This window comes from Ranitomeya variabilis, chromosome 1, assembly GCF_051348905.1.
Source record: "Ranitomeya variabilis isolate aRanVar5 chromosome 1, aRanVar5.hap1, whole genome shotgun sequence".
Lineage (NCBI taxonomy): Eukaryota > Metazoa > Chordata > Amphibia > Anura > Dendrobatidae > Ranitomeya > Ranitomeya variabilis.
In genome coordinates, this window is record NC_135232.1 from 816,427,156 (window position 1) to 816,453,007 (window position 25,852).

Here is a 25,852-nt window from a genome sequence, read left to right on the forward strand (position 1 = left end):
AGTACATGGCAAACCTTTACTGCTGCCAAGCTAACATTTGACACGTTTGTTGGTTTTTTTTTTTTGCAGGGTTAGGGCATGTGCACTGTAAGGGTTAATTGTTGGAGATCTGTGATGTAATATACGATCTGGCCTGTAGAGGCCAAAGCTGGAGTGCAGAGGAGTTTTTTTTGGAGGTTGGGAGTAGTGGAAGGAAGAGCACTGGGGAAGTGAAGCTGAGGATCCTTGGAGAAAGTCTGGACATGGAGGTGCGACAATGGATCTGTTGTTGGTGTCTCAGTCGTGATATTCGGCTTGACTTAAGGAGACTTTATGAGGACAACCAAGTACGCAGCATCTTGGGTTAGGCCACCTAGACTTAGGGAAGTCCTGTGTTAGAGAGATCGACATTCCCTAAGCGCTTCAAGACGGCATGGACTTAGCCCAGCAAGGACCTTCTACTACAGTTTCAAGATGTATCAATACCAATATATATATATATATATATATATATATATATATATATATATATATATATATATATATATATATATATATATATATATATATATATATATATATATATATATATATACACACACAATATACATATATACATATATATATATATATATATATATATATATATATATATATATATATATATATATATATATACACACACAATCCCGCCCCCCCACCACATCACCACACAATCCCACCCCCCAACACATCACCACACATAATCCCGTCCCCCACATTACCACACATAATCCCGCCCCCACCACATTACCACACATAATCCCACCCCCCACCACATTACCACACATAATCCCACCCCCCACATTACCACACGAGGCTCCGTTCCCCCACATTACCACACGAGGCTCCGTTCCCCCACATTACCACACGAGGCTCCGTCCCCACACATTACCACACGAGGCTCCATTCCCCCACATTACCACATGAGGCTATTAACTTCATTTTAAGTTAATTTACCACCTGCATAAGCGCTATTGAATGTTGTCATTATTTTAATTTAATCACCAGCAGCGTTAATTAGATAGCAATGAGCATGCTGAGCGTTAGCTGGCTGGAAACAGCTAGTCTGAATATATATATATATATATATATATATATATATATATATATATATATATATATATATATATATATATATATATATATATATATATATATATATATATATATATATATATATACATACATACATATTAGGAGAAAAGGCCTTTTCTGTAAGACACTTTGAAAACTGCTGAGAGTATATGATCACTAAAGTACTGGCACATGGCACAATACTGTCGGTTATTGATTTACGCATAGAAAGTTAACAGACTTGTATTTTGTTTGCATATAAAACTGCTAATCCTGTCTAAGTGTACCTGCGCATGCTCTTAGTCAGTGTTATTGAGAGTAACTGCTGTCATTGTACACTCACCGGCCACTTTATTAGGTACACCATGCTAGTAACGGGTTGGACCCCCTTTTGCCTTCAGAACTGCCTCAATTCTTCGTGGCATAGATTCAACAAGGTGCTGGAAGCATTCCTCAGAGATTTTGGTCCATATTGACATGATGGCATCACACAGTTGCCGCAGATTTGTCGGCTGCACATCCCAAAGATGTTCCATACAAGGCAGGATGGATCCATGCTTTCATGTTGTTTACGCCAAATTCTGACCCTACCATCCGAATGTCGCAGCAGAAATCGAGACTCATCAGACCAAGCAACGTTTTTCCAATCTTCTACTGTCCAATTTCGATGAGCTTGTACAAATTGTAGCCTAAGTTTCCTGTTCTTAGCTGAAAGGAGTGGTACCCGGTGTGGTCTTTTGCTGCTGTAGCCCATCTGCCTCAAAGTTCGACGCACTGTGCGTTCAGAGATGCTCTTAGGCCTACCTTGGTTGTAACGGGTGGCGATTTGAGTCACTGTTGCCTTTCTATCAGCTCGAACCAGTCTGCCCATTCTCCTCTGACCTCTGGCATCAACAAGGCATTTCCGCCCACAGAACTGCCGCTCACTGGAATTTTTTTCCTTTTTCGGACCATTCTCTGTAAACCCTAGAGATGGTTGTGCGTGAAAATCCCAGTAGATCAGCAGTTTCTGAAATACTCAGACCAGCCCTTCTGGCACCAACAACCATGCCACGTTCAAAGGCACTCAAATCACCTTTCTTCCCCATACTGATGCTCGGTTTGAACTGCAGGAGATTGTCTTGACCATGTCTACATGCCTAAATGCACTGAGTTGCCGCCATGTGATTGGCTGATTAGAAATTAAGTGTTAACAAGAAGTTGGACAGGTGTACCTAATAAAGTGGCCGGCGAGTGTATTTGCTGCTTATACACTGTTTACCTACCATCCTTTCCTTTGTTTAAAAACGGGTTAATAAATATTAATATAATATCTAATCTTTGTGAGTGTCTGTTTATTGCTCCTGTACCCCTCGCCCTGTGGCCGTGCCTTGTCCACGTTTCATGAACACTGTCTTTTAGACAAGCAGAAGATGCTTCAAGAAAACACTGTCATTGTTTTTCCTGAAGTGTCTTTTCTGGTGGTTTTTAGGGAAAAATTGAATAGTGAGCATCTTCCAAGGGCAAGTTGCCTGCCCAATGGTCTGGTAACTTATTTTAACTGCTTAGCATCCAAATGTGAAGCAGTTAAAAGAGGCTCAAAAGGACAGAACATGTGCAGACCAAGGAAGGAAGATTCTTGCTACATTGACATAATGCCTTGTGTTTTCTATTCTGCAAGAAATTTTGTGGTTTCTGACAAAACATATAAACATATAAACAGAACAGCAATGTTGGAGCTTTTCGTATTTACCAACTGATATACTTACAAATTATTGCCATTAAAGAGTTAAAATTTCCGATGTTGAAACACTCCCGAGCTACATCGATGAAGAACTCAATCATTCGGGCTCTGTGTTTCTTTTTAACAGGCTACAGAGAAAGAAAGTCCAATTAGTTCTTCACACTCCACCTAAAAGGGAAGCGGTCAATATAACAACCCAAGCAGGCGCTTACCATGCAGATCTCTGTGGCCACAAGGTAACTGAGTCGGTTGAACCACTCCACATAAGCTTCTAAATTACGAGGCTTTTTTCGGTCACTGAAACAGTTCTGTAAATAAAAGTTTTTATAATCAAGATAGATAGATAGATAGATAGATAGAAAGATAGATAAAAATATAGTAAAAAGCAGTGAATATAGGGTGTAGAGCCTCATTAGGTACAAGAGTGGGGACAGGTACAATCCTGCAAACTACAGAGGCATATGTGTCAACAGCAATCTGGGGAAACTGTTCCAACAGCATCCTGAACAAGAGGATCCTTAATTTCCTCACCAAGCATAATGTCCTCAGCAAAATCCAAGCAGGGTTCATGCCAAACCATCGCACTACTGACCACATCTACACCATGCACAGCCTCATTCAGAGCCACGTCTATAACACTAAGCATGGGAAGATGTACTCTTGTTTTGTGGATTTTAGAAATGCTTCTGACTTAGTATGGCACCCGGGCCTGTTACTGAAACTGCTGGAGAGCGGAATAGGAGGAAAGACCTATGATGTCATCAAAAGCTCCTACACAGAGAACAGCTGCAGCATGAGTGAACGGTAGAAGAACGGCTGATTTCTAGCAGAGCCGCAGAGTCAGACAGGGCTGCACCCCAAGTCCAACGCGCTTCAATATCTACATCAATGAGCTGGCCACTGCTCTGCAATCTTCCACGGCTCTCAGTCTCACCCTCCATGATGCCCAGGTGAAATATTTGCTGTATGCAGATGACCTACGGCTGCTGTCACCAACTGAGAAAGGTATCCAATAAAACCTGAAAATCTTGGAGAAATTCAGCTCCACATGGTCCGTATCAATCAATGCAAAGAAAACCACTATCATGGGGTTCCAAAGGAGAAAGCCAAGATCGAACCTCCCATTTGTGCTAAACAACTGCGTTCTTACAGGAACGGACAAATACACCTACTTTGGCCTGGAAATTAACCAGGGAGCTTCAAACAAGCCATAGTGACACAGAAGGACACGGCCTTCAAAACCTTCTACGCCGTCCGAAGGAAACTCTACCATCTGAAGCTGCCAGTGAGGGTCTGGCTAAAAATCTTTGATGCCATAATCACCCCAATCTTGTCTGGGGCCCTCACACATACCCAGACTAGTCAAAGTGGGATTCCAGTCCAACAGAAATATTCCACCTGGAATTCTGTAAACACCTTCTCCAGGTCCATCGGAGCATCACCAACAGTGCCTGTCGGGCTGAGCAGGGCAGATTCCCACTGCTCCTAGAAGTCCTGAAGCGGGCACTGTCCTTCCAAGCCCACCTACAGAGTAGCAATCCAAGCTCCTATCACCATAAAGCCATGCTACATATAAGTGGTCCCCACAAACCAGGACCCCTGGAACAGCTCACCCAAAACCAACCTGAAAAAAGCCAAAATCAGGAAGATAGTAGACGAGGGGCAGGAGAGGTACGTCAGGGACTGGAAGAACTAAATCAGCATCTCACAGAAACTGACTATGTACCAGAGTCTACAGAGAAACTACTCATTGGCTCTATATCTGGAGAAATTCTTGGACTCCAGAGACCGCCAGATCCTGAGCCAGTATAGACCCACAGTCTGGCCATCGAGGTTAGCCGGCACAGAAAGAGCTACAAGCCCAGGGAAGACAGACTGTGCCTACACTGTGACCTGGAGGATGGAGACCCACTTCCTGCTACACTGCACCAAATACTCAGCAGTGAGGGACACTCGCTTTAGGAGACTATGCGATCTCTTCCCGGATTTCAGCTCCATTAAGGAGGAAGAGAAAACCTATATCCTGCTGGGGAAAGAAGAGAGTGCGGTGGAGATAGCAGCGCAGTATGTGAGCGCATGCATAGGCTACAAGAAAGACAACCATGATATGCCATGGACTTCCTTAGCCCCCACCCTGTACCCCATCCATCGTTCCTACAGTCCCTACCCATTATCCCCACAGTCCCTACTCCCTACTGTACATGTGCGTTGGCAAAACGAATGTTTATTTGGTCCTGCCAATAAAGCTGCTTTGACTTGAATTGAATACTAGATAGATACTAGATAGATAGTAGATAAACATATAGATACTAGAGAGATGATACATAGAGAGATGATACATAGAGAGATGATACATAGAGAGATGATACATAGAGAGATGATACATAGAGAGATGATACATAGAGAGATGATACATAGAGAGATGATACATAGAGAGATGATACATAGAGAGATGATACATAGAGAGATGATACATAGAGAGATGATACATAGAGAGATGATACATAGAGAGATGATACATTACCTCATTTCTATCCAATGGGTCCTTCTGTACAAAAGCTTGCACAAATTCTTCTGGCCCGATGTAACTTAGCCTCTCCTGTAACACAGGCAGCAATGTAAAAGCTACATCAGAGGACTACAACCCGTCAGCGTGCCATGGCATGCACCCATTACTCACCAGCTCTACATGGGTCAGCTGCTGAGCTAATGTATAAGGGTCACTACAGATACTCATGATGTCCCTCTGTATGGACTGCGGCTTGCTCTTTAAGATAGCCATGCGATCAGCGCTTTGGGCGTTGATTTTTGCGATCAGTTCTTCATACTGACTCAATGCTGCTAGCTTCCGAATAAGATTTTGCATTATCTGCTGAACATTTTTCCTGTACATCTAGGTGAGAAAAAACAAAACAAAAACACACCTAATGTAAATCAGTGTAAACTAATAGAAATCAATAGACACTGGGCATAATCAGGTCTTCCTCTTAAAGGGAATCTATCAAAAAGTTTTTGCTATGTAATCTGACAGCAGCATAATGTGGAGGAAGAGATCCAGATTCCAATGATGTATCACAGTTTACAGAGTGCAGCAGTTATGTTAGTCACAGTTCTCTGCTGCAGATCTAGCAGAGTTCAGATGTTGAGCCCTGTGTAACCCCGCCCACATCACTGGTTGTACACAGAAAGCAACCAATGTATAGTGACAGAGAGCAGCCAATCAGTGGTGGAAGGGATGGTTAGACTAGGAGGCTCGAGGCCAGTTGTCCTGTAGTAATAATCTCCTGCTGATAAAACACTGATTGTATTGAAACCGAAAAAAGACATTCCTGGCACTGTTAGTCTCCGCTTAGAAACGTCACTTCTTTGAACCCTGGACTGATCCACAGTGAACCATCCACCTGTTTTGCTGCGTGCTTGCCCGCTCAGATACAATCACTGCATTCTTAACAATACAAGAACTTTTCCAGCAAGTATTTATCAGCACAAATGGTTTTAAATGCCATTTGTCCCACAAGGATGGGCTGCACAGTGCAGCGATCACAGGGTGCGCTCTTTGCCCAAAATGATGAAAAAACAAACAAAGCCTGTTTTCACAAGGGTTTTTGTGTGCAAAATAGGACCATTCAGATCAAATTGAATGAATTATATGATGGGATTGCTTTCTAACAGCAGTAAGTGTAATTATTCATGGAGCTGGGCCCACATTGTAAAGAAGGCACCGCTGGGTGATGCCTACTGTGCACTCGGCAGGTCATTGGCCAATTGACAAGTCATTTTATAGTCTTTTGTGTAATGCACTAATCAGTACAATCCTCTACTTCCAAGCTGAATGAAGTATTCCTATATTACATTCCTGTCTAATTATTATACCCATAGCAAAGACAAGATGTCGGGAAATGGTTTACCCATTAACTGCTGTTGAGTAGCAGTGACGCAGTCATTTATCTCCGCCAGCATACAGTCTGTAAAGCCCCAGTGGCATGAATAAACTGATTTCTATCGATGCCATCCAATATCACATCCATGGTAAATAGAAGGACGTACAAGATAAACGGATGCCTCTGCCAGATACCAGTCTATAAAATACGCCAAGGTTCCATTGTATACATTTAAATGGAATGCAACATCAGAAAATGACCTAGTGTTCAGAATCAGGTTTTTGTCTTGCATGCAGTGTTAACATTATTGGGAGAAATGTGTTTTTTTCCCATCTCACAATCTTTATTAAAAACATAATTAGTAACCTTGCAATTCTCACACTGGCCACTGGGGCTTTTTCAGATTCATACACATTGGGAGTTTTCCTAGTTTACACGAAAGTAATGTAAAGTAATGTGAACATTATTTGTGGATGCATATTTCACATACATGAAACATATTCTTCAAAATAATGAGCTGAATTGTTCTAATTTTGTGAAAATATTCCCCAACATACATCAGGTCACACACAAATACAGTGGGTGCACTTTAACCATTTTCCAAGAGGAAACCACATATGTCAGGCATTGGTTGTTAGGGTTTTTTTTCTCTACAAAACAAAAATAGTTTATAAAGGAAAATGTACAGCAGAGTTTTCCAACAGGCAAGGAACTCATGTGATGAAGTGGTTCAGCATGACAGAAGCAAGGTTATGGAGGTCTCTGTGATCTCAATGGAGCCATCTGTTGTGAGTCAGGCATTATACACTGCATTCAGCTCAGTGCAGCGACACATGGTTACTGATTTGCCTTTACAAAAATATTGAGAGTGATAAAGTGATCTTGCCAAGCCATGCTCGATTATACGCCTGCGGTGCAACAATTAAACCCCCCCCAAAAAAACTGTGTACATACCTCATCTCCATGCGTGATGCGGTGAGCTGTGTCCTTAAGATTTCTCATCATCCGCTCATCTCGGAAATCGTAAGGGAAGGTCTCGGTCCACTCTGTCAGCAGCTGAAGGATTTTCGGAGCAATCTTTTTCATGTGAGTCTGTGGAGGAAAATATATGCACATTATAATAAATTACACAAGTCACACATGGCACATACAGTAAATGTATAAATTCAAATACATTCAAAAATATAATACAAATGTATAAATTCCACAATCAACTCTTGTGGAATTCTCTCACTGCTCAGCTGTAGAGCTATATTCTCTTACATCAATATACTTATTAAATAAATGCGAAAGGGGGACAAACTACTTCTAGAAACTTTTGACAGTGGCTTGGTTTCCCAGATTACCCAAATCAATCTCTGAGACTTTCCATGGATGCCAAGTACTAAAGCAAATGACAATTAACTATTGTTTAACCAGTCAGAGACCCAGGAGTCATCTCTTACCTTATCAGATCCTGGTTCATTTAGCCTTTGTTGCTCTACACAAACATGACAGACTTTAGCCATCAATTCAAAAGGATGAATGAAAAGGCGAGAACTGAGGAGGAAGGTGAAGATGTACGTCCTCTGAGGGAGAAAAAAAACAAAAAGAATGTTTAGACATGCATAAATCTTATCAAAAAACAAAGCATGCACAAACTGTACCAAAGTCTACATGGAAAGGTCCACATAGACATTGATCATTTCCATGATAGCCACCTCTCCAAAGTCGCTCATACACAGGACTGCTCTACTCAGGCAAGCATTCCCATTTTCTCTATGAGAGAGCTGCTGCCAAGCATCTTGGCAGCTGGCTTGGCTCTAGAGAGAACGAAGGATTGGACGCTAAAATTCAGCAGGATGGATCCTTCTATCCATGTATAAAGTGCTTGTATACCAGTTAAAAAAAAACTGTTTGGTCTCACCATTGTAGAGGATATACTTTCATATGGGGTCCATCAGTTCCTGGGCAGGGGAAGGATCTGACCGGGTAATAATTTCTGACTCCCTACCCATATGTAGTCTGAGACACAGACAGCCATAGCGGCTTTAGGGAGTTCCCGCCATTGCAGGACCCCATATTGAGGATAGACCTCTAAATCTCACAATATTCATTTGAGCTGTTCCCCTGATGAATCCCCAGGAATGGGGAAAAAACGCGTAGGGAAATATAATTATTTGTGGATGGTGGGATGTCCATACAAGGGCACACTTGGGGCCTGTCCTTGTAAGGACAGAAGCTATACAGGGGCACTACAGGGAGTCAGAAATCATTACCCGGTCAGATCCTTCCCCTGCCCAGGACCTGATGGACCCCATGTGAAAGTATATCATCTACAATGGTGAGACCAATGCATTTCTTAACTTGAACACTGGTATACACGAGCACTTTAAACACGGGTTTGTGTCTTTTTGTCCTGATTTTAATGTTACAGTAAAAGTTACCTTTTAATTTAAGGGATACTTTCCTAGCTACACTCAATTTGTGATCCCGAGAGCACTGTTATTGTGATTCTACTCACACAATATTGCTGAGTGGATCCTTCTATCCCTAACATCATTGGAAACTGGTGGACCCCATAAACAGAGTATTTCGATGACTTTAGTCTTCGGTGTATTGGGGCCTTAAAAAGTACATATAAATTCAGTGGTGGACTGACAGAAAAAGGCCCCAGTGCAATAAAAGTACATGGGCCTCTTGCACCAGTGATGTGTCCCCCCCCCCCCCCCGTGTAAATTCATACTGCACACTTTACCTTGAGCATATAAAATCGACTTAATAATCAAATGTGTAGGCAAATTTAATCAGATAAAGTGGCCATTTAGACGAATATTGGTCAACACCAGGACTTCTGACCATCTAATTTATATGGGTGTTCTGACTCTTCCCCTGACAGCATATGTTATCAGAAAGAAGGGTCACACGTTGGATTTCAACAGTCCTGATCATTTTATCATCACTTACAACATGCCACAACCAGAAGGGTTTATCGGTGACTTTCTCCCATTCCTGTCCAGGGAACAAACTGATGATCACCTACACATCAGCCTGAGAGGAGTTTGGCTGTCACCCATTTTGACCAGCTGCCCAAATTTGTGACACAACTTGACAAGATATTACCATGGTCATATTAGCTACCAGTTTTCCTACTGGACACAGGCAAGATGCTTTGTTGCCCATAACCTCTATAAAGTGCTTTCACAATCTAGTGAAAATGATGGTATTGCAGCTTTATTTATGTGGTGTAGGAATGGAAAAGCCATACACACAGCCAGTAAATGTTTCTGTCTGCCCGCCCAAGTGTTACAGAGATAAGTTATCTTCATGTTTCCTGTGCTGAAAAGAAGAATGTCAGTGTGAAAATGCATGCTTGACAACAGATTTATTTTGGTCCGGCTTCAACTTACATCCGGATAGTAATCAACGCTAGGCACCAAGTGCTGGATGAGGGCTTCCAGGGATCCAGACAGCAAGTTGTTATCTTGGTAGTACAGATCAGAACAACTCTCTTCTTTGGACTGATACAAACTCCTGTTGAAAGTCCCGCTGTCAAACATGGCTACCAAACTTGGAGTTTGTGGCATTCTTTCCTATAAAAAAAAAATATAATACATATAGAAACTATGTTCTCTTACTTTGACTTTATTCTTCTTTGAAGCCAAAGAGTTTAGCATTTCAGAACATACACAGGGAAAAAAAGCCTGAGGCAACAAAAAAATTGAGAAAACAGACCAATGTGCATTAGCATCTATCCCTTGGCACTCCTTGTTCTCATTCCTAAAAGAACAGATGCAGCCCCCCACCCCCTTTTGTGATGCTGTTATCTTAAAGAAGCTGAGTTTGGATGGTGGACAATACCAGAAAGCAGACATCTGATCACAGGAACTAGGAGTGAAGAGACAGCCTGCAGTTAAGTACTTTCCTCCATCTGTAGGGCACATCTCTCAACAAAGAATGCCACAATGAAGCATGGTGGAGGGGAAACTATTAAGTTATTAGCTGGATTCCTGGGGACAAAAAGGCACTACTCACACACTTCTAGCTTCTGGCAGCAAAGCCTAACAAAAGAGGTATTCAGACCTAATCAGGAATTATATGGCTCAGTGAGTAAACAATTGGCAGGATCCAAAGTCCAGAACTCGGCACAACTGTGGAACTGCCGGGACTCCAGCCCCTGTTGATAGCCCTACAATCTGAAATTTGCATTAAAATAAGAGGAAGGCTGAAAACACCAAGTAGGGTTTCACATCTGCTCAGCTGTGAGACGAGGTCTAAATAGCGCACGTGTCTCTTCTTAGCGCAGCACAGACGTGTCAGAATATAATGAGCCCAACTGTTTCTTTATGGCCAGACACAGATTCAGGGCCAAGTGTGCAGCTAGAAATAGAAGAAACAGGACATAGGATCAGAAGACAGCTGGGAACAGAGTAAGGCAGTCTGACCGGCAATTAGTAGTGCAAAACCAAAAAGAGACAGATACTCATTCCCATTGTTTGTTTCCTCATGGGAGATGGCTTATCAGAATAATCTTATTAAAATGGGTTTAAACATTACACATTAGCCACCAAAATCCCAATAACTCCTTATCAGCATGTCTGAGCCATGCATTAGGGAGCATTTTCATTTATCTCTCCTGACTTGTCTGATTTAGCAATAATACATATATTGTTCATCAATAGCCATGTTGTCATAATGATGGTTTACACGTGTCAACTGCGGCTGGCTACTTGTAGGCTACAGCGGTCATTTCATGTCCGATTTAGACATGCCACCCAAAATACCACGCACACAGGGTGATCATTAAGACAAATGTTCCGTGCCTACAGAGTCATGTTATGGGCAGCACATCCTCTGGTTCCACAGGATGATGTGCTGCTAACAATGAATTTGAAACCCGCTTAAAAATCATCACACCCAACAAATTTTTGCTTATTAATCAGGTGATTGCTAACCCGATAGTCAGGAACAAGTGCTCCTAGAAAGGCCTGTTCCCCAATTACTGGCCTGACTGAAAGCAGAATTTGGGCCCATGCCAGGTTTTCATGGATAGCACTCGTACTGTGACAGTCTATGGGGCTGTTGCAGGTCAGATTTTTCCCTCAAAACGAGTGGTCTGTGCAAAATCACAGCAATATATTCGATATTGATCCAATCGTTAATGCAAGTCTATGGGTCAGTGAAAAAAATCTGACAGCACTCTGATGCCATCCATGCACTCCAAAAGCCACATGCCATCCATTTTTCATTGACTGATAGGGGAAAGGAGGAGAAAGGTGACGAAAGTTGACTTTCTCAACAGTGAAAAAAAAATGATGAAACACTGATGAAAGTCTGATGAAAATCTGAGGAAACTGCTGAAAGTCACTGATGAATCTCGCCTCGATCAGTGTTTCACGCACAGAAAAAAATTGATGTCTGAATGAGACCTTACTCTGCATGGTGCATTTCCTCGATTATTCCTCCTGGATATTTATGAAGAAAACAACAACAGGGCATTACCTCTCAGATTGTTAAAGGGGTGTGAAAACTATTTTATTACTAATTAATCATTAGTATTGAGGAGGAATAACAGAGGAACCAAAACACAGAGGTCCAAAGAAAAGATCTTCTGTGGCAAAAGCAAACTACTGTAATTACCAAATCTGTTACAATTATGTCCAGTCTTAGCTGCGCAAGACAGACAAAATTGCAAATTTGTAATATAATATAATATAATATAATATAATATAATATAATATAATATAATATAATATAATATAATATAATATAATATAATATAATATAATATAATATAATATAATATTATATATATATATATATATATATATATATATATATATATATATATATATATATATATATATATATAATTGTCTAAGGGTTTTTCCGTCTGTCTGTCCTGTCTGTCCTGGAAATCCCGCGTCTCTGATTGGTCGAGGCCGCCAGGCCTCGACCAATCAGCTACGGGCACAGCATGGCGACGATGATGTCATAATGGAAATCCCGCGTCTGATTGGTCGAGGCCGCCAGGCCTCGACCAATCAGCGACGGGCACAGTATCGACGTAGATGTCATAATGGTTGCCATGGCGACGATGATGTCATAAAGGTTGCCTCGACCAATCAGCGACGGGCACAGTCTGCCGCGAATTTTGGAATCATCATTGTCCATATACTACGGGGACATGCATATTCTAGAATATATATATATATACATATATATATATATATGCTATTCGGTCAGCTCTTCGGTAGACTTGAAGGCATCTAGTCAGCTGTGGTTGCGTGACTATGGAGCTATCAGAGCCCAGACGATGTCAGTAAACATTATATGTTTCATGCTCAGACATAAATGTTTTGGGATGCAAATGTCACCTCTGCTCAGAGCTCTAGGAGAGCAATGTAGTGAGTGAGGGGCCAGGAATACGCAGCCGTCCATGGGACTATATAGGATGCGGCATTTGCCTGCAAGGGGAATTTACAGAAAGCTTATGCAACACAAGCTAAACTGCTTAGTTCTCAGTAATAGAAGTAGGAAGCGCTTGTTGGCACTCCGCTCTATTATAGGAATAATCAAGTCAAACCAATCTGCGTTCTCCAGGTTGATATAAGCTGACACGGTCAAACCACTTATTGAAGTGCAGAACACGGCTGACGATTCCACTTATCAAAGTATTCAGCGACTATTCTGGTAAAATACTAGAGATTACCAATGAATGGGGCATACGGAAGAGTACCGTAATTCTCCCTAAAATAACTGATAAGTACCATTATAATTCCCACTGGGGGTAGCGGCATTTCCTGCAGACCTCGAAGGCAAATATGTATCCCAGTGTAAGTCCTAATAAACACCTCTGATGGACAGTATGGATAAAAACCCATATGGGCTACACGAGCTGCCGGCCAAAATGAGGCTGCACACAGTGCCCCATTACTACACACCTTGAGCAGCGAGTTAGGTTAATAAGTGTCTGAACATTTATCAGCCATCACGGGTTATCTGCAGTTAATTTCCTGGCTGTTGTGAAATACACACAAGACACATTGGCAGTACTGGCACACAAGGAAATGAATGAAAGACAACGCAGATGTGCCTGCCATTCTATAAAGGGCACGATGGTCGGCTACATGAACCCGCCATGACTTCATTGTGCAGCCTTTTTACTGTAATTACATTCATCATATGGCCAATTACGGTACTAAGTCGGTGTCCACTTATACATTTACTTTGCCTGACTCTCAACCTTCTCTACCTGGTAGGAAAGCCGGGACCTGAACATGTTGGAAAAATCTGGTGTTTCACAACAACGGAGATCACAGCTGTACAGGCACTGGCAGTTCCTTGTAGATTCACGTGGCAAGAAATGAATTACAGGTGCAGCACACGTTAACAGGACATACAAAGAAATGGGGATCTTTTCAGCTGAAGTAAGCAGTTTGCTAACCTCCACCAACAACCTCCTGTCTAGACAGGACCAGAGTCATTGTGACAGCACTCAGAAGCCGTCCTCATTCCTCAGCTGACAACACAATGGGACCAGACTGCCGAACACTAGTAAAATACTAAAAACAAAATACAATAATATCAGTGGTTATGTATTGTGAAGTGCCAGCGTGTGCGGAAATAGTAGTATCAAGTCCACACATCGATACTGAAGGAAAAATAGATCCAACTACCCTGTGCCACTGACGGATAACAAGGTCCGACTACCCTGTGCCACTGACGGATAACAAGATCCGACTACCCTGTGCCACTGACGGATAACAAGGTCCGACTACCCTGTGCCACTGACGGATAACAAGATCCGACTACCCTGTGCCACTGACGGATAACAAGATCCGACTACCCTGTGCCACTGACGGATAACAAGATCTGACTACCTGGTGCACAGATATTAAATTAATCTTACACACAAAAATCCTAAATTTTAATAAATTGGATACTGACAACAGTGCACTGTATCTCATGGAAAGCCAAATTAGCAATGCTAGCAATCTAATTATATACCTAGACATAAATCCAATATACAAGACTGAAAACCATTATTATCCAGCTTCAGATGTACTTGAGGGGTTGTCCACCTTTAGGTTTTTTTTGTTTTTTTTTAACCCCTTAGTGACGGAGCCAAATTTTTGAAATCTGACCAGTGTCACTTTATGTGATAACTCTGCAATGCTTCAATAAATCCCAGTGATTTTGAGATTGTTTTTTCGTGACATTGTACTTTATGATAATGGTAAATTTAGGTCAATATGTTTTGTGTTTATTTATAAAAAATATCAAAAATTTGAAAAAAAGGAAAGAAAATTAGCAATTTTCTAAATTTGAATGATTATCCATTTAATCCAGATGGTCATACCACAGCAAACCATTAATAAATAACATTCCCCACATGTCGGCTTTACATCAGCACCATTTGTAAAATGTTATTTTATTTTGTTAGCATTTTAGGAGGTTTAAAAATGTAGCAGCAATTTTTCATTTTTTTCAAGGAAATTTACAAAATTTATTTTTTTAGGGACTTATCCATGTTTGAAGTGACTTTAGGGATCCCATATACTGGGAAACCCCCAAACGTGATACCATTTTAAAAACAGCACCCCTAGACATATTGAAAACTGCTGTCAGGTAGTTTATTAACCCTTCAGGTGCTTTACAGGAATTAATGCAAAGTGGTATGACAAATGAAAATGTGTATTTTTGCCACCTAAATGCCTCTAACTTCTGAACAGATTACTAGAGCCGTCAGACTGTAACGCCGCTATTTGGTCATGAATTGCCATGGCAAACATCAGGACCACACAATCATGATCTGAGGGCACCAGTTTGGATAAAGAGGAAGCCCCCACACTCTGTTAACCATTTATACTGATGTAGTCATTATTGACAGCAGTATCTAAGGGGTTAAACAGATATGGACGGTGCAAACACTGATCGTGGCTGATGCAGCAAGTTGTCAGCTATAGTGTACAGCCAACAGCTGCTGGATTGTCACCTGTATGGGGAGGCTATTCTCTTATATCGGAGGTCAGTTAAAAGACGTATTGGCGGTCATTAAGGGGTTAAATACATGAATTTAGGGCAAAAAAATATTATTTTGCCATTGGACTTCATTTAAAAAAAAAATGTCACTGCTTATCTTCTATACGAGTTGCACTGTCTATATTGCTGACTGCAGAATGAGTTAACAGACTCTTTCAGTCAGCTCACGATGATGGAATGACAGGGAGCTTCTAACTCATTTAGGGTAAGCATGTTTTCCTTGCATTTTTCACAGCGTTTTTTGTATGCTAGATTTGTCAAATTTATTGTTGAAAAAATAAGTCCAGGTTTTGTCACAAAAAAGCAACAAAACATGATACCTGCATTTTTTCAACACCCATTCAAGTCAATGGGTGAAAATCACTGAAAGAAATGGTATGCTCCATTGTGCAAAAACCATGCAAAGCACAAAATACCGATGACAAAAAAAACTGTGTGTGCATGAGATTTCTAACATCTCATAGGCCTAGCTGGTACTGTAAAAAGCAGCTGAAAATTTGCATCAAAAATGCGTAGTATGAACTTTGCCCTAGGGTTAGTTGAGATGTCCATGTAAATAGGTCTGAGCAATGACCACTAATACACGGACTGACCGCAGGTCTCCCGACCAGAGCAGGACAGCCGCATAGAAATGGATGAAGCTGTCACGCTCTGGTTGGGTGGACCTGAACCTTGACATGATATTGGTCAATGATTAGAGGCCCTCAATATAGCTCACCGAAGCCAATGACGTTGCTTGCAGATTTAGAAGACAGAACCAATGTACTCTGGTTGACAGAAGATGGTTGAGGTCCAGCAAGTAGGTTCCCAATGCCGTATATATCCAGTTCAGCAGGGCGAAGAATAGTTTTCGGTCTTGTGCCCTTCATCAGGCATCTGATGGGCAAGCCGGCAGAACTAATCTGGAACTGCACAGTGTACGGCAATGTAATCTATCACTGGCAATTACCACGCCATACACAGTGTTTTGTCCCAGACTAAAGGCCCCGTCTCACATAGCGAGATCGCTGCTGAGTCACAAGTTTTGTGACGCAACAGCGACCTCAGTAGCGATCTCGCTATGTGTGACACGTACCAGCGATCAGGCCCCTGCTGTGAGATCGCTGGTCGTGTCGGAATGGCCTGGACCTTTTTTTGGTCGTTGAGGTCCCGCTGACATCGCTGAATCGGTGTGTGTGACACCGATCCAGCGATGTCTTCACTGGTAACCAGGGTAAACATCGGGTTACTAAGCGCAGGGCCGCGCTTAGTAACCCGATGTTTACCCTGGTTACCAGCGTAAATGTAAAAAAAAAAAACAGTACATACTTACCTTCCGCTGTCTGTCCCCCAACGCTGTGCTTCTCTGCACTGTGAGCGCCGGCCGGCCGGAAAACACAGCACAGCGGTGACGTCACCGCTCTGCTTTCTGGCCGCTGTGCTTACACAGTGCAGAGAAGCAGAACGCCGGGGACAGACACCGGAATGTAAGTATGTAGTGTTTTTTTTTTTTTACTTTTACGCTGGTAACCAGGGTAAACATCGGGTTACTAGAACGGCCCTGCGCTTAGTAACCCGATGTTTACCCTGGTTACCTGGGGACCTCGGCATCGTTGGTCGCTGGAGAGCTGTCTGTGTGACAGCTCCCCAGCGACCACACAACGACAAAACAGCGATCAGCATCGTTGTCTGTATCGCTGCAGCGTCGCTGTGTGTGACAGGGCCTTAAGTCTGTTCCCCAAAAGCTTGTACAGTTCTGTGTAATCTGGTCATACAATAAGCAGGTAACAGCATAAATGTGCATCTGAACACCATTCACTGTAAACCTCACCAGTGGAAGGGATGACAGTGACTGGAACAACCCATGTGTTGGTCACTACACGGCGACACCTGGTTACATGCCATGTACATACTTGTGTTTTGTTTGTTTGTTTTTTTATACAAACGCCGTCCCGCCTGGAAAAATATCATCTAATATTAACTGCAAAAAGCAGACATGTCAAATGTGACACCTTATGTGGCCCAGCCAATGACGCAGGCGTCTGACAATACGCTCATCATCATCATCATCCATTCCATCACGGAAAGATAGGCTATATTGTGTTCAAATGTCAAAAAAGATAAAATAGATTAAAAAAAAAAAAGCTGAGAGTGTTAGGCCGGCGTCACACTAGCGAGTTTTATGGACGTATGAGCGCAGAAAATACGTCCGTAAAATATGCATTACACACGGCCCAATGAATCTCTATGGGGCTGCTCCTATCAGCCGTATATTACGCATCCGTATTATATGGTATTGTACGGTCGTAGAAAATCGCAGCATGCTGCGCTTGTCAGCGTATTGCGCAAAAAATACGCCAATGAAAGACTATGGGGGCGAGAAAAATACGGATTACACACGGACCAGCAGTGTGACTTGCGAGAAATACGCAGCGTGTTCTATAGAAAAGCCGGTAATTCAATTGCCGGCTTTTCCTCTCTCCTTCACAAACCCGACAGGATATGAGACATGGTTTACATACTATATATATATATATATATATATATATATATATATATATATATATATATATATATATATATGTATATGTATATGTATATGTATATGTATATATATATATATATATATATATATATATATATATATATATATATATATATACATACATACACACATACATACACACTGTATATATGTTTTACCGAACATTTGAGCCCATAAATCCATTAGATGTCGGTTTTGCAAGCCTGCGAGAAAATCTCGCAGTACAGATGCCATACAGATTACATACGGAGGATGCCATGCGCAAAATACGCTGCCACACCCTGCCTACGGATGACATACGGATCACTATTTTGGGAACATTTCTGTGTATTACGGCCGTAAAAAACTGACTGTATTGTCTTACGCCTAGTGTGACGCCGGCCTAAGAACCAACAGATTTTTCACTTTTTCAATTAGCAAATGCTACAATTTTCCTTTTAGGGTATGTGCACACATTGCGGATTTGGCTGCGGATTCGCAGCAGTTTTCCATGCATTGTACAGTACCATGTAAAACTATGGAAAACCAAATCCGCAGTGCCCATGCTGCGGAAACAATGCGGTTTATTTTCCGCAGCATGTCAATTCTTTGTGTGGATTCCGCAGCGGTTTACACCTGTTCCTTTATAGGAATCCGCAGGTGTAAAACCGCAGGTGAAATCCACACAAAAACCGCAGGAAATCCGTAGGTAAAAAGCAGGGCGCAAATCCTTATACGAATCTGCAACGAGTGCACATACCCTTAAAGCGGCTGTAGTGGACTTCAGGATCCTGATGAAGGCCCCGGTTTGGAGCAGAAACCTGCAGCTTGTTGTTTAAAACAAGTTTTCTATAGTATAACTGGATCTTGTGTATTTGGAGGACCAGCACCTTCTCATTTTCATCTTGATCCGCTTACCCGCTGTTTGACAAATTGCCCCATACATTGCAAAATTTAGGTCACAGCAGATTACTGCAGACTTGTCCATAAAAAGAATCAGATTTGACTGAGTTCCACTGCCATAGCAATGATTAGACGACGTTCTCTTTCTCCCAGTATATGGGTTTATTCCCCTAGAGCAGATTTTTCCTGCAGATACAAGGGCAGGCTGATCAGGGCCCAGTGTGTGGAGAGGTGGCCAGTTGTCTCACACAGACACTTCTTTATTAATTAGGCACATGCTGACAGATGGGTCATAAAACATTGATGTCCCTATTCTGCATTGCAAAAAAGTGCTTGTCAGCTGCTGGTAGCAGAGTCGGCCAGCTTCTGATCACATGCGCCAGCAGAGCACAAAAAGTGGCCCCCAGGTACCCAAAACCCAGACTCCTGCTGGTCCTGCGCTTCAGACCGTCCTTGGAATTGTACAATGTCCTCAAGTTGTTATTTATAAGGTGTTGTCCCCTTTCTGGAATGTTTCTGCTATAAGCGGAGGATGTAATTATTATTAAAAAAAGGGCATATCGTCCCTTCCCTTTCCCAGCGCCAGTTGTTCCCCACTGCCCCAATCTGTGTTGTCTGTCTGCAGGGCTGAAGCCAATTGTAGAGCCGGCCTCGAAACCAAGGAAGGCAAATCATTTTCTATTTATTTTATTTATTTTTTTTTATCTACAGCAGCCTTTAGATTTTTCACATGTAGATTAGCATCTAACCATCTGGTATAAATATGGGATCGGACAGGACATCAGGAGAGATCTCACCATTGGTCACACCACCTGGAATGTGGACCTCCTGCCAGCTGTGTCTATACAACCTACAGTAAATATTGGATGTATGCAGAGCCTACAGCTCTTCACAAAAGCAAGGCCCCGGGGTAAAAGAGCAGATGCAGAGTCCATGGTAACCAGATTCTACCTGACATTTTACAGAATGCTCATTTCATTACTACACACAGCACTGCTATCTTGGCAGAACACATCCTATGGGTCAAATCTCCAAAGTAAAGAACAGGGGAAATATTTTGGCCAAATAAGTCATTAATTGTCCACAAGATGATACCTCATATTTCTCATTGACAACCAGTCTGCACTGATGAAACACGTCAGATGCAATACGACTATGGACACATCCAGATTCAGAATCCTAAGGGTATGTTCACACGCTGCGGATTTTGCTGCGGATCCACAGCGTTTCCGCAGCAGCGAGTCCGCAGCTTTTTCCCATGCGTTTACAGTACAATGTAAACCTATGGGAAACGCAAAAAGCAGTGCACATGCTGCGGAAAAAAATGTGAGGAAAGGCAGCAGTTTACATTCCGCAGCATGTCAATTCTTTGTGCGGATTCCGCAGCGGTTTTACACCTGCTCCACAATAGAAAACCGCAGGGGAATCCGCAGAAAAACCGCGGTAAATCCGCAGGAAAAACCCAGTTTTTGCCCTGCGGATTTATCAAATCCGCTGCGTGAAAATCCGCAGAGGATCATTCTACGTGTGCACATACCCTAAAGGTGGCATCTATCGGCCATTATGGTCCCATATTGTGTGGCAGCAAATCGAGAGTAAAGAAGTTAGCACGGCGAGCGGAGGTGAATACCACAGCCCCGTGCACCATCTACATCCAGAAGAGGAGTTAGTAACAGCTAATCGGTGGGGGTGCAGAGAGTCGAACTACACGGGATATTGAAGGCTAAGGATGGGTCAGCAATATCATATGACTGGATACCACTTTAATGTCTTTTATTGCCAGCACAAGTCCCCTCTAAAATGCAAATTGCTGAGGACTATGTTGGCGCTATAGAAATAACATTATAATTGTTGTTATACAGCCTAGTAAATGATGCATTACTGGAATCAGGGTCTCTGTCCCTATATTATTCTACTCTCAGATTACATGGCGATAACTTGCTGGCTGATTGTATCAGAATGTAAGCAAGCAAACCAGCAGGTGACATCACTGGAATCAGGCTCTCTGTCCCTTCAATATGCTGCTCTCAGATTCCAAAGCAAAAACCTAAATGTAGTTTTCTGTTTGTTACACTAGAAGAAACATCCACTGCTGTGCCTGAAATACTATGCACCCTACGAGACAGCAGCACAGGCGAGTAAGCGCTGTGCACAGACTCTGCCACCACCTGCCCTCTGGGAGCTTATGGGATGTACAATATTAGAGGATTTATTCTTGATTATGTTTGCATTGGATTAGTTTCATGGGTCATGACATGGCTAAGAATAGCCGCTTCTCTTTCATCACTGTTTATCCGGCATCAAATTAATCCTTTCCAAAAAAAAAAAAAAGAAGTGTGTGGAAGGCTCTCACTAGATTACCCTGGAAAGAACAGCACGGAGCACCAGATACACGGAGAGGTCCACTGAGTGGTTATTTGCTGACTGAGTATCGGTCCGTTCCCCATCACTGTGCAGAAATGTAGGTGTGTATTTAAAGGGCCGGTGTAGCAGTCAGATGGCATGCCGCATTCCAAATGGTGAAACATTATGTGTCACTAGGAACATATCACCACAGACCTACTATTCATTTTCCTATTCTAAACATGTAGTGCTATTGTTTGCTATACTTTGGGGTTGTTCCCCAGTTCTACAACTAAAAATCAAGGGTCAAATACTTTTCCATACCACACCTATAGACTTAAAGGGTTATCTGGAACTTTAGGTATGGTTTCATATGGGACTAATAACCTAGCAGTAGGTAGTTGCGATGACCTCTGTCGGCTCAGGTGGCGACTCTCCTGGTGTTTCTTTTCTGGCCTGTTTTGTTAATGGAGCGTCACTGGTGACGTCATGCTGATTAACAGTTCCCTCCCCCTTTCAGGCAGTGGAGAGCCGCTGTCAATCAGCATGATTGGCAGTGACGTCCGGTTGACTGAAGCAGCAGATCTTTCGACGGCATGTCCCCAGAAGGAGAATCACCGGCAGGAGTGGTCCGTGACTTCTCTGAGTCGGCAGAGAATGTCGCCAGGCAGCACAGACAAGTAGTTAGCAACTAGTTCATAGCTAGGGATAAGGGGACCCATGGAAGTTTGGGTTCCGATACCCGACCTTTACTCCAAAGTTCGGTTCGGGTACCAGAACTGTATCTAAACTTGAAACCAACCCCGAGCCCCATTGAAAAGCCAAGGTCAGTTTATATTTGTGTGTGTGGCCCATTCACTATCTCCATCTACCCCCCACCCCCTGAAGATGGCTGGACCATCATTGTAAATACACACTTCTACCTTGTATCTCCCCCACCTTATGGTAGATTGTAAGCTCTCACGAGCAGGGTCGCCTTATTGTGCTTTAATTATTGTATGGTTAACGTTGTTACTTATGACTGTTGTGTTTGAAACTGCTAAACTGTAAAGCGCTGTGGAATATGTTGCCGTTATATAAAGATTATTATTATTATTATTATTATTATTATTATTATTATTATAATAAAGATTCTTCTCCCGGAACTCCGAAAATTCTGGAAGAAGTCTGTGTTCGGTACGAACCACAAACTTAAGTTCGGGTTCACTCATTCTTAGCCCCATACAAATATATAAGCAAAGACCAGGTTAACCCCTTTAAGCTTCCCCATGCTCTTTGGATAGCAGTCAGTCAAATGATGGTTCTCGACCGGCTCTCTCATGTACTCACTCAGCCGTTGTGTATGAGAGCCAACACCAAGCATGTCCAAAGACAAAAGGAACCTTTTCACCCAGTAGGGGCATCCATCACATAAGACTGTTGGCCAAACACGTTGAGATCAGCTGACCTTAGCCCAATATGTATGGAGCACTTTAGAAGTTTTATAGAGCGATCAGCACGTTGCACTGGTTTGATGTGTAGGACATAATTACCCAAACGATCCAATTAATCATCAGTCACTAACTCGGGAACAATTTGGCACAATACATTCCACTGTGCATCATGAGAAAGTGACCACCGGGTGGCGCTGTGCCATTGTAAAGCGTTTCCATGCAGTGCAAGCAATAAGAACATGTTCCACAATATAAGATCACTTATGTAATATTTCTGGAAGCAGGAAAGACTAAACAATGGAGACCAGTCATAGGAAGAAAACAAACAGCTTTCTAACATAGGGTTCTCCACCACACTTATCACGTATACTATTTGGGTGGGTTTCCAATAGTTCCCCAATAAACTAATGGAAAGGTGTAACCTGCGCTCATCTGGAGAGGTTTCAGACTAATGGAGATTTACAAAATAGAAAGTCCTTCGGTTTGCGGGTGTACGGTAATTACTACACCCATTCCCCTCTCTGAATGTGTGCATAGCTTACGTCAGAAACCGTGAGGTCCTTGCGTGAGGTCCTTGCGTGAGGTCCTTGCGTGAGGTCCCTACCGAGCAGTCCGACACACGCCATTTATTACCTAAGCATAGATTTATGCCAGGACGGGATTCACTTCTCTTTCATTCATTCATTCATATGCGCCGATGACAAATCCATCAATGCACATTTGTTGAAGCCTAGAGAAAGGGCTGATAACTAGTGGTCTATACCCCTGTTACCTGGGTAGGGTATTCCCCCCAAAAAAGCAGCAGATATGAGTGGTTTATGGGGGTCTTACTGCTGTGATTCACATCAAAGCCCAACAGGAAAGTGGTAGATCTGGAAAGTTGGGTATTGGAACCACCACCAGCAGAGGTGACTGATCTCTGGGGTCTTAGGCTATGTTCACATGCATGGTTCTGCAGCGGTTTTTTGGGAGCAGATTACATTTGCTCTGTCTTCTGTACATTTTATTCAGTAAAAAGGCCATGAAAACGAGAGCGTGCATGAGATTTCTGACATCTCAGATTATGCCGGTACTGAAAAACACAACTTACAATTTGCACTAAAAAATGCATCAAAAAAGGCTGCATGTGAACAAAGCCTTACTGCGGTGACCCAAATTCAACAGCCGGAGAGCTTTAGAGTTGCTGGAAACAAAAATATATGTAATTTTGTGCATTACATAGTAGCCAAGGCTTCTGTGGCTGAGGGGAGGCTACCAATGATGAGAGGCTGATGGCATGGAGTCAATGTGCCACCGATGTCATTAGCACCGGGCCGATGACATTTCTCTGATGCCACCCTCCATTAGTCAGGACAACTAACAGTGATCATTAGGTAAAGGAATAGATCCAATAGTAAGTGTAGTGTGGAGGCGACGACAGCCCTGTGTATACATGTGACAGGAATGAAGGGCGCGGAGCTGGAGAAAAGTGGCATCATTAATGGTCTGCTCGTAGCCACAATACAACTCAATGGAAGAGATGGAGCGTGGACCCGGTAACAGTGCAGCAGCAGCAGCGTTCTGCGTCCCCCCAGGGACTGCTGCACAGTCCTGACTAAATCTACATTAGGAGAAATAACACCGTCCTGGTGGCATCTGTGCCGGGATACCACATAGGGGCACACTGTACCGCTGGGCTACAGAAAGCCAGGCACATCGCCTCACCACCTCCACTGGCATCACCCACCGAGGTCACCCGGGCCCACTCAGGACAATGGCACAGCTATTCATGTGCACTGCCCGCACCAGTCATCAGCATAAGGTGTGCAACAAGGTCTGACCACCATGCACTGCGCTGACAAGGGGCACAGTCCGCCTATATGGCTGTATGTATACATGGAATATGTACACACACATATATATACTTGTGTATATATATATATATATATATATATATATATATATATATATATATATATATATATATATTTAGACATTCATGTATAAGTGTATATATGTATATATATATTTATATTACACATGCACTTGTGCATATACATACACACACTCCTCTGCATGTATATGTTACACACATGCACAGGCGCACTTGTGCATTAGATATTACACATATACATTATATATTACACTTGTGCATTAGATATTACACATATACATTATATACACACACCTCTGCATGTAGACATTCCACACACACATTACCTGGGGATCAGCGCGGTGCCTGAAGTTCCAGCTGCCTTTAGGATAATGCCGCCGCCATGCAGGGGAGCACTGCTAAATCCACAGAGCCCGCGCTCAGGACTACTGGTCCACTCAGCCGGTCGCCAGCAGCAATGTGCACTTGTTTCTTCGGTTTCGGAGTGTCCTCCTCCTCCTGCTTCTCCTCCTCCTGCTTCTCCTCCTCCCCCACACGTCACCGCTGTGTCCTCCGTACTCCCTTCCCGCCCACTCCTCCTTCCCCAGACGTGTGAATCCCAGGTCGGCCGCGCAGACAGCTGCAGGCAGCCACCTCTCCCCCTTCCTCTATGGCTGCAGTGGTCGCCTCAGGGCCACTGGGGAGACAGGCTGATGAGTGCACAGAAATGGGGCCAGTGGGGTGGAATGATGGAGGTCAGCGGCATAGAGCTGCATTGTGGATTCTGCTGTGGGGACACTAATGTCGCTGTATGGTCCCAGTGTTCGCGGCTTGTTCATCTAGAACTAGATTCTCTAGGGAAATATATGGCAATTTCTGCGCAGCAATAATCCATGTATCACCCTGCAGAGAACATGGTGTGCCAACAAGCGGTTTTAGTTAGTGTGTTACATTTGTACCAAGAGCAATAATTCATGATAGGCCGAAGTCACACTTGCGATTTTAAAATTGGTCCGGTTTTGCCGCAGGAGAGTCGGACGAGCGTCATGGGTTTTTCATGCGAGTACAATCCGATTTTTCACACCTAGTATCCGA

The 25,852-nt window shown here is 42.8% G+C and overlaps 1 protein-coding gene across 2 annotated transcripts in view; it reads right to left on the reverse strand.

Annotated features, from left to right (window-relative positions):
- RASGEF1B (RasGEF domain family member 1B) overlaps positions 1-25,852 on the reverse strand; it is a 659,413-nt gene that overhangs the window by 14,216 nt on the left and 619,345 nt on the right. The window contains exons 1-8 of one of the 2 annotated variants that reach the window (XM_077274625.1): positions 25,105-25,334; positions 10,089-10,271; positions 8,145-8,267; positions 7,654-7,791; positions 5,499-5,711; positions 5,343-5,417; positions 3,031-3,126; positions 2,844-2,946 (exon numbers count right to left, since the gene is read on the reverse strand). In XM_077274625.1, the coding sequence (XP_077130740.1) occupies positions 2,844-2,946; positions 3,031-3,126; positions 5,343-5,417; positions 5,499-5,711; positions 7,654-7,791; positions 8,145-8,267; positions 10,089-10,265 (925 nt within the window). In that variant the 5' untranslated portion in view covers positions 10,266-10,271; positions 25,105-25,334. Of the gene's footprint in view, positions 1-2,843; positions 2,947-3,030; positions 3,127-5,342; positions 5,418-5,498; positions 5,712-7,653; positions 7,792-8,144; positions 8,268-10,088; positions 10,272-25,104; positions 25,335-25,852 lie in introns of those variants that run through there. The other variant, XM_077274616.1, reaches the window with a different exon arrangement.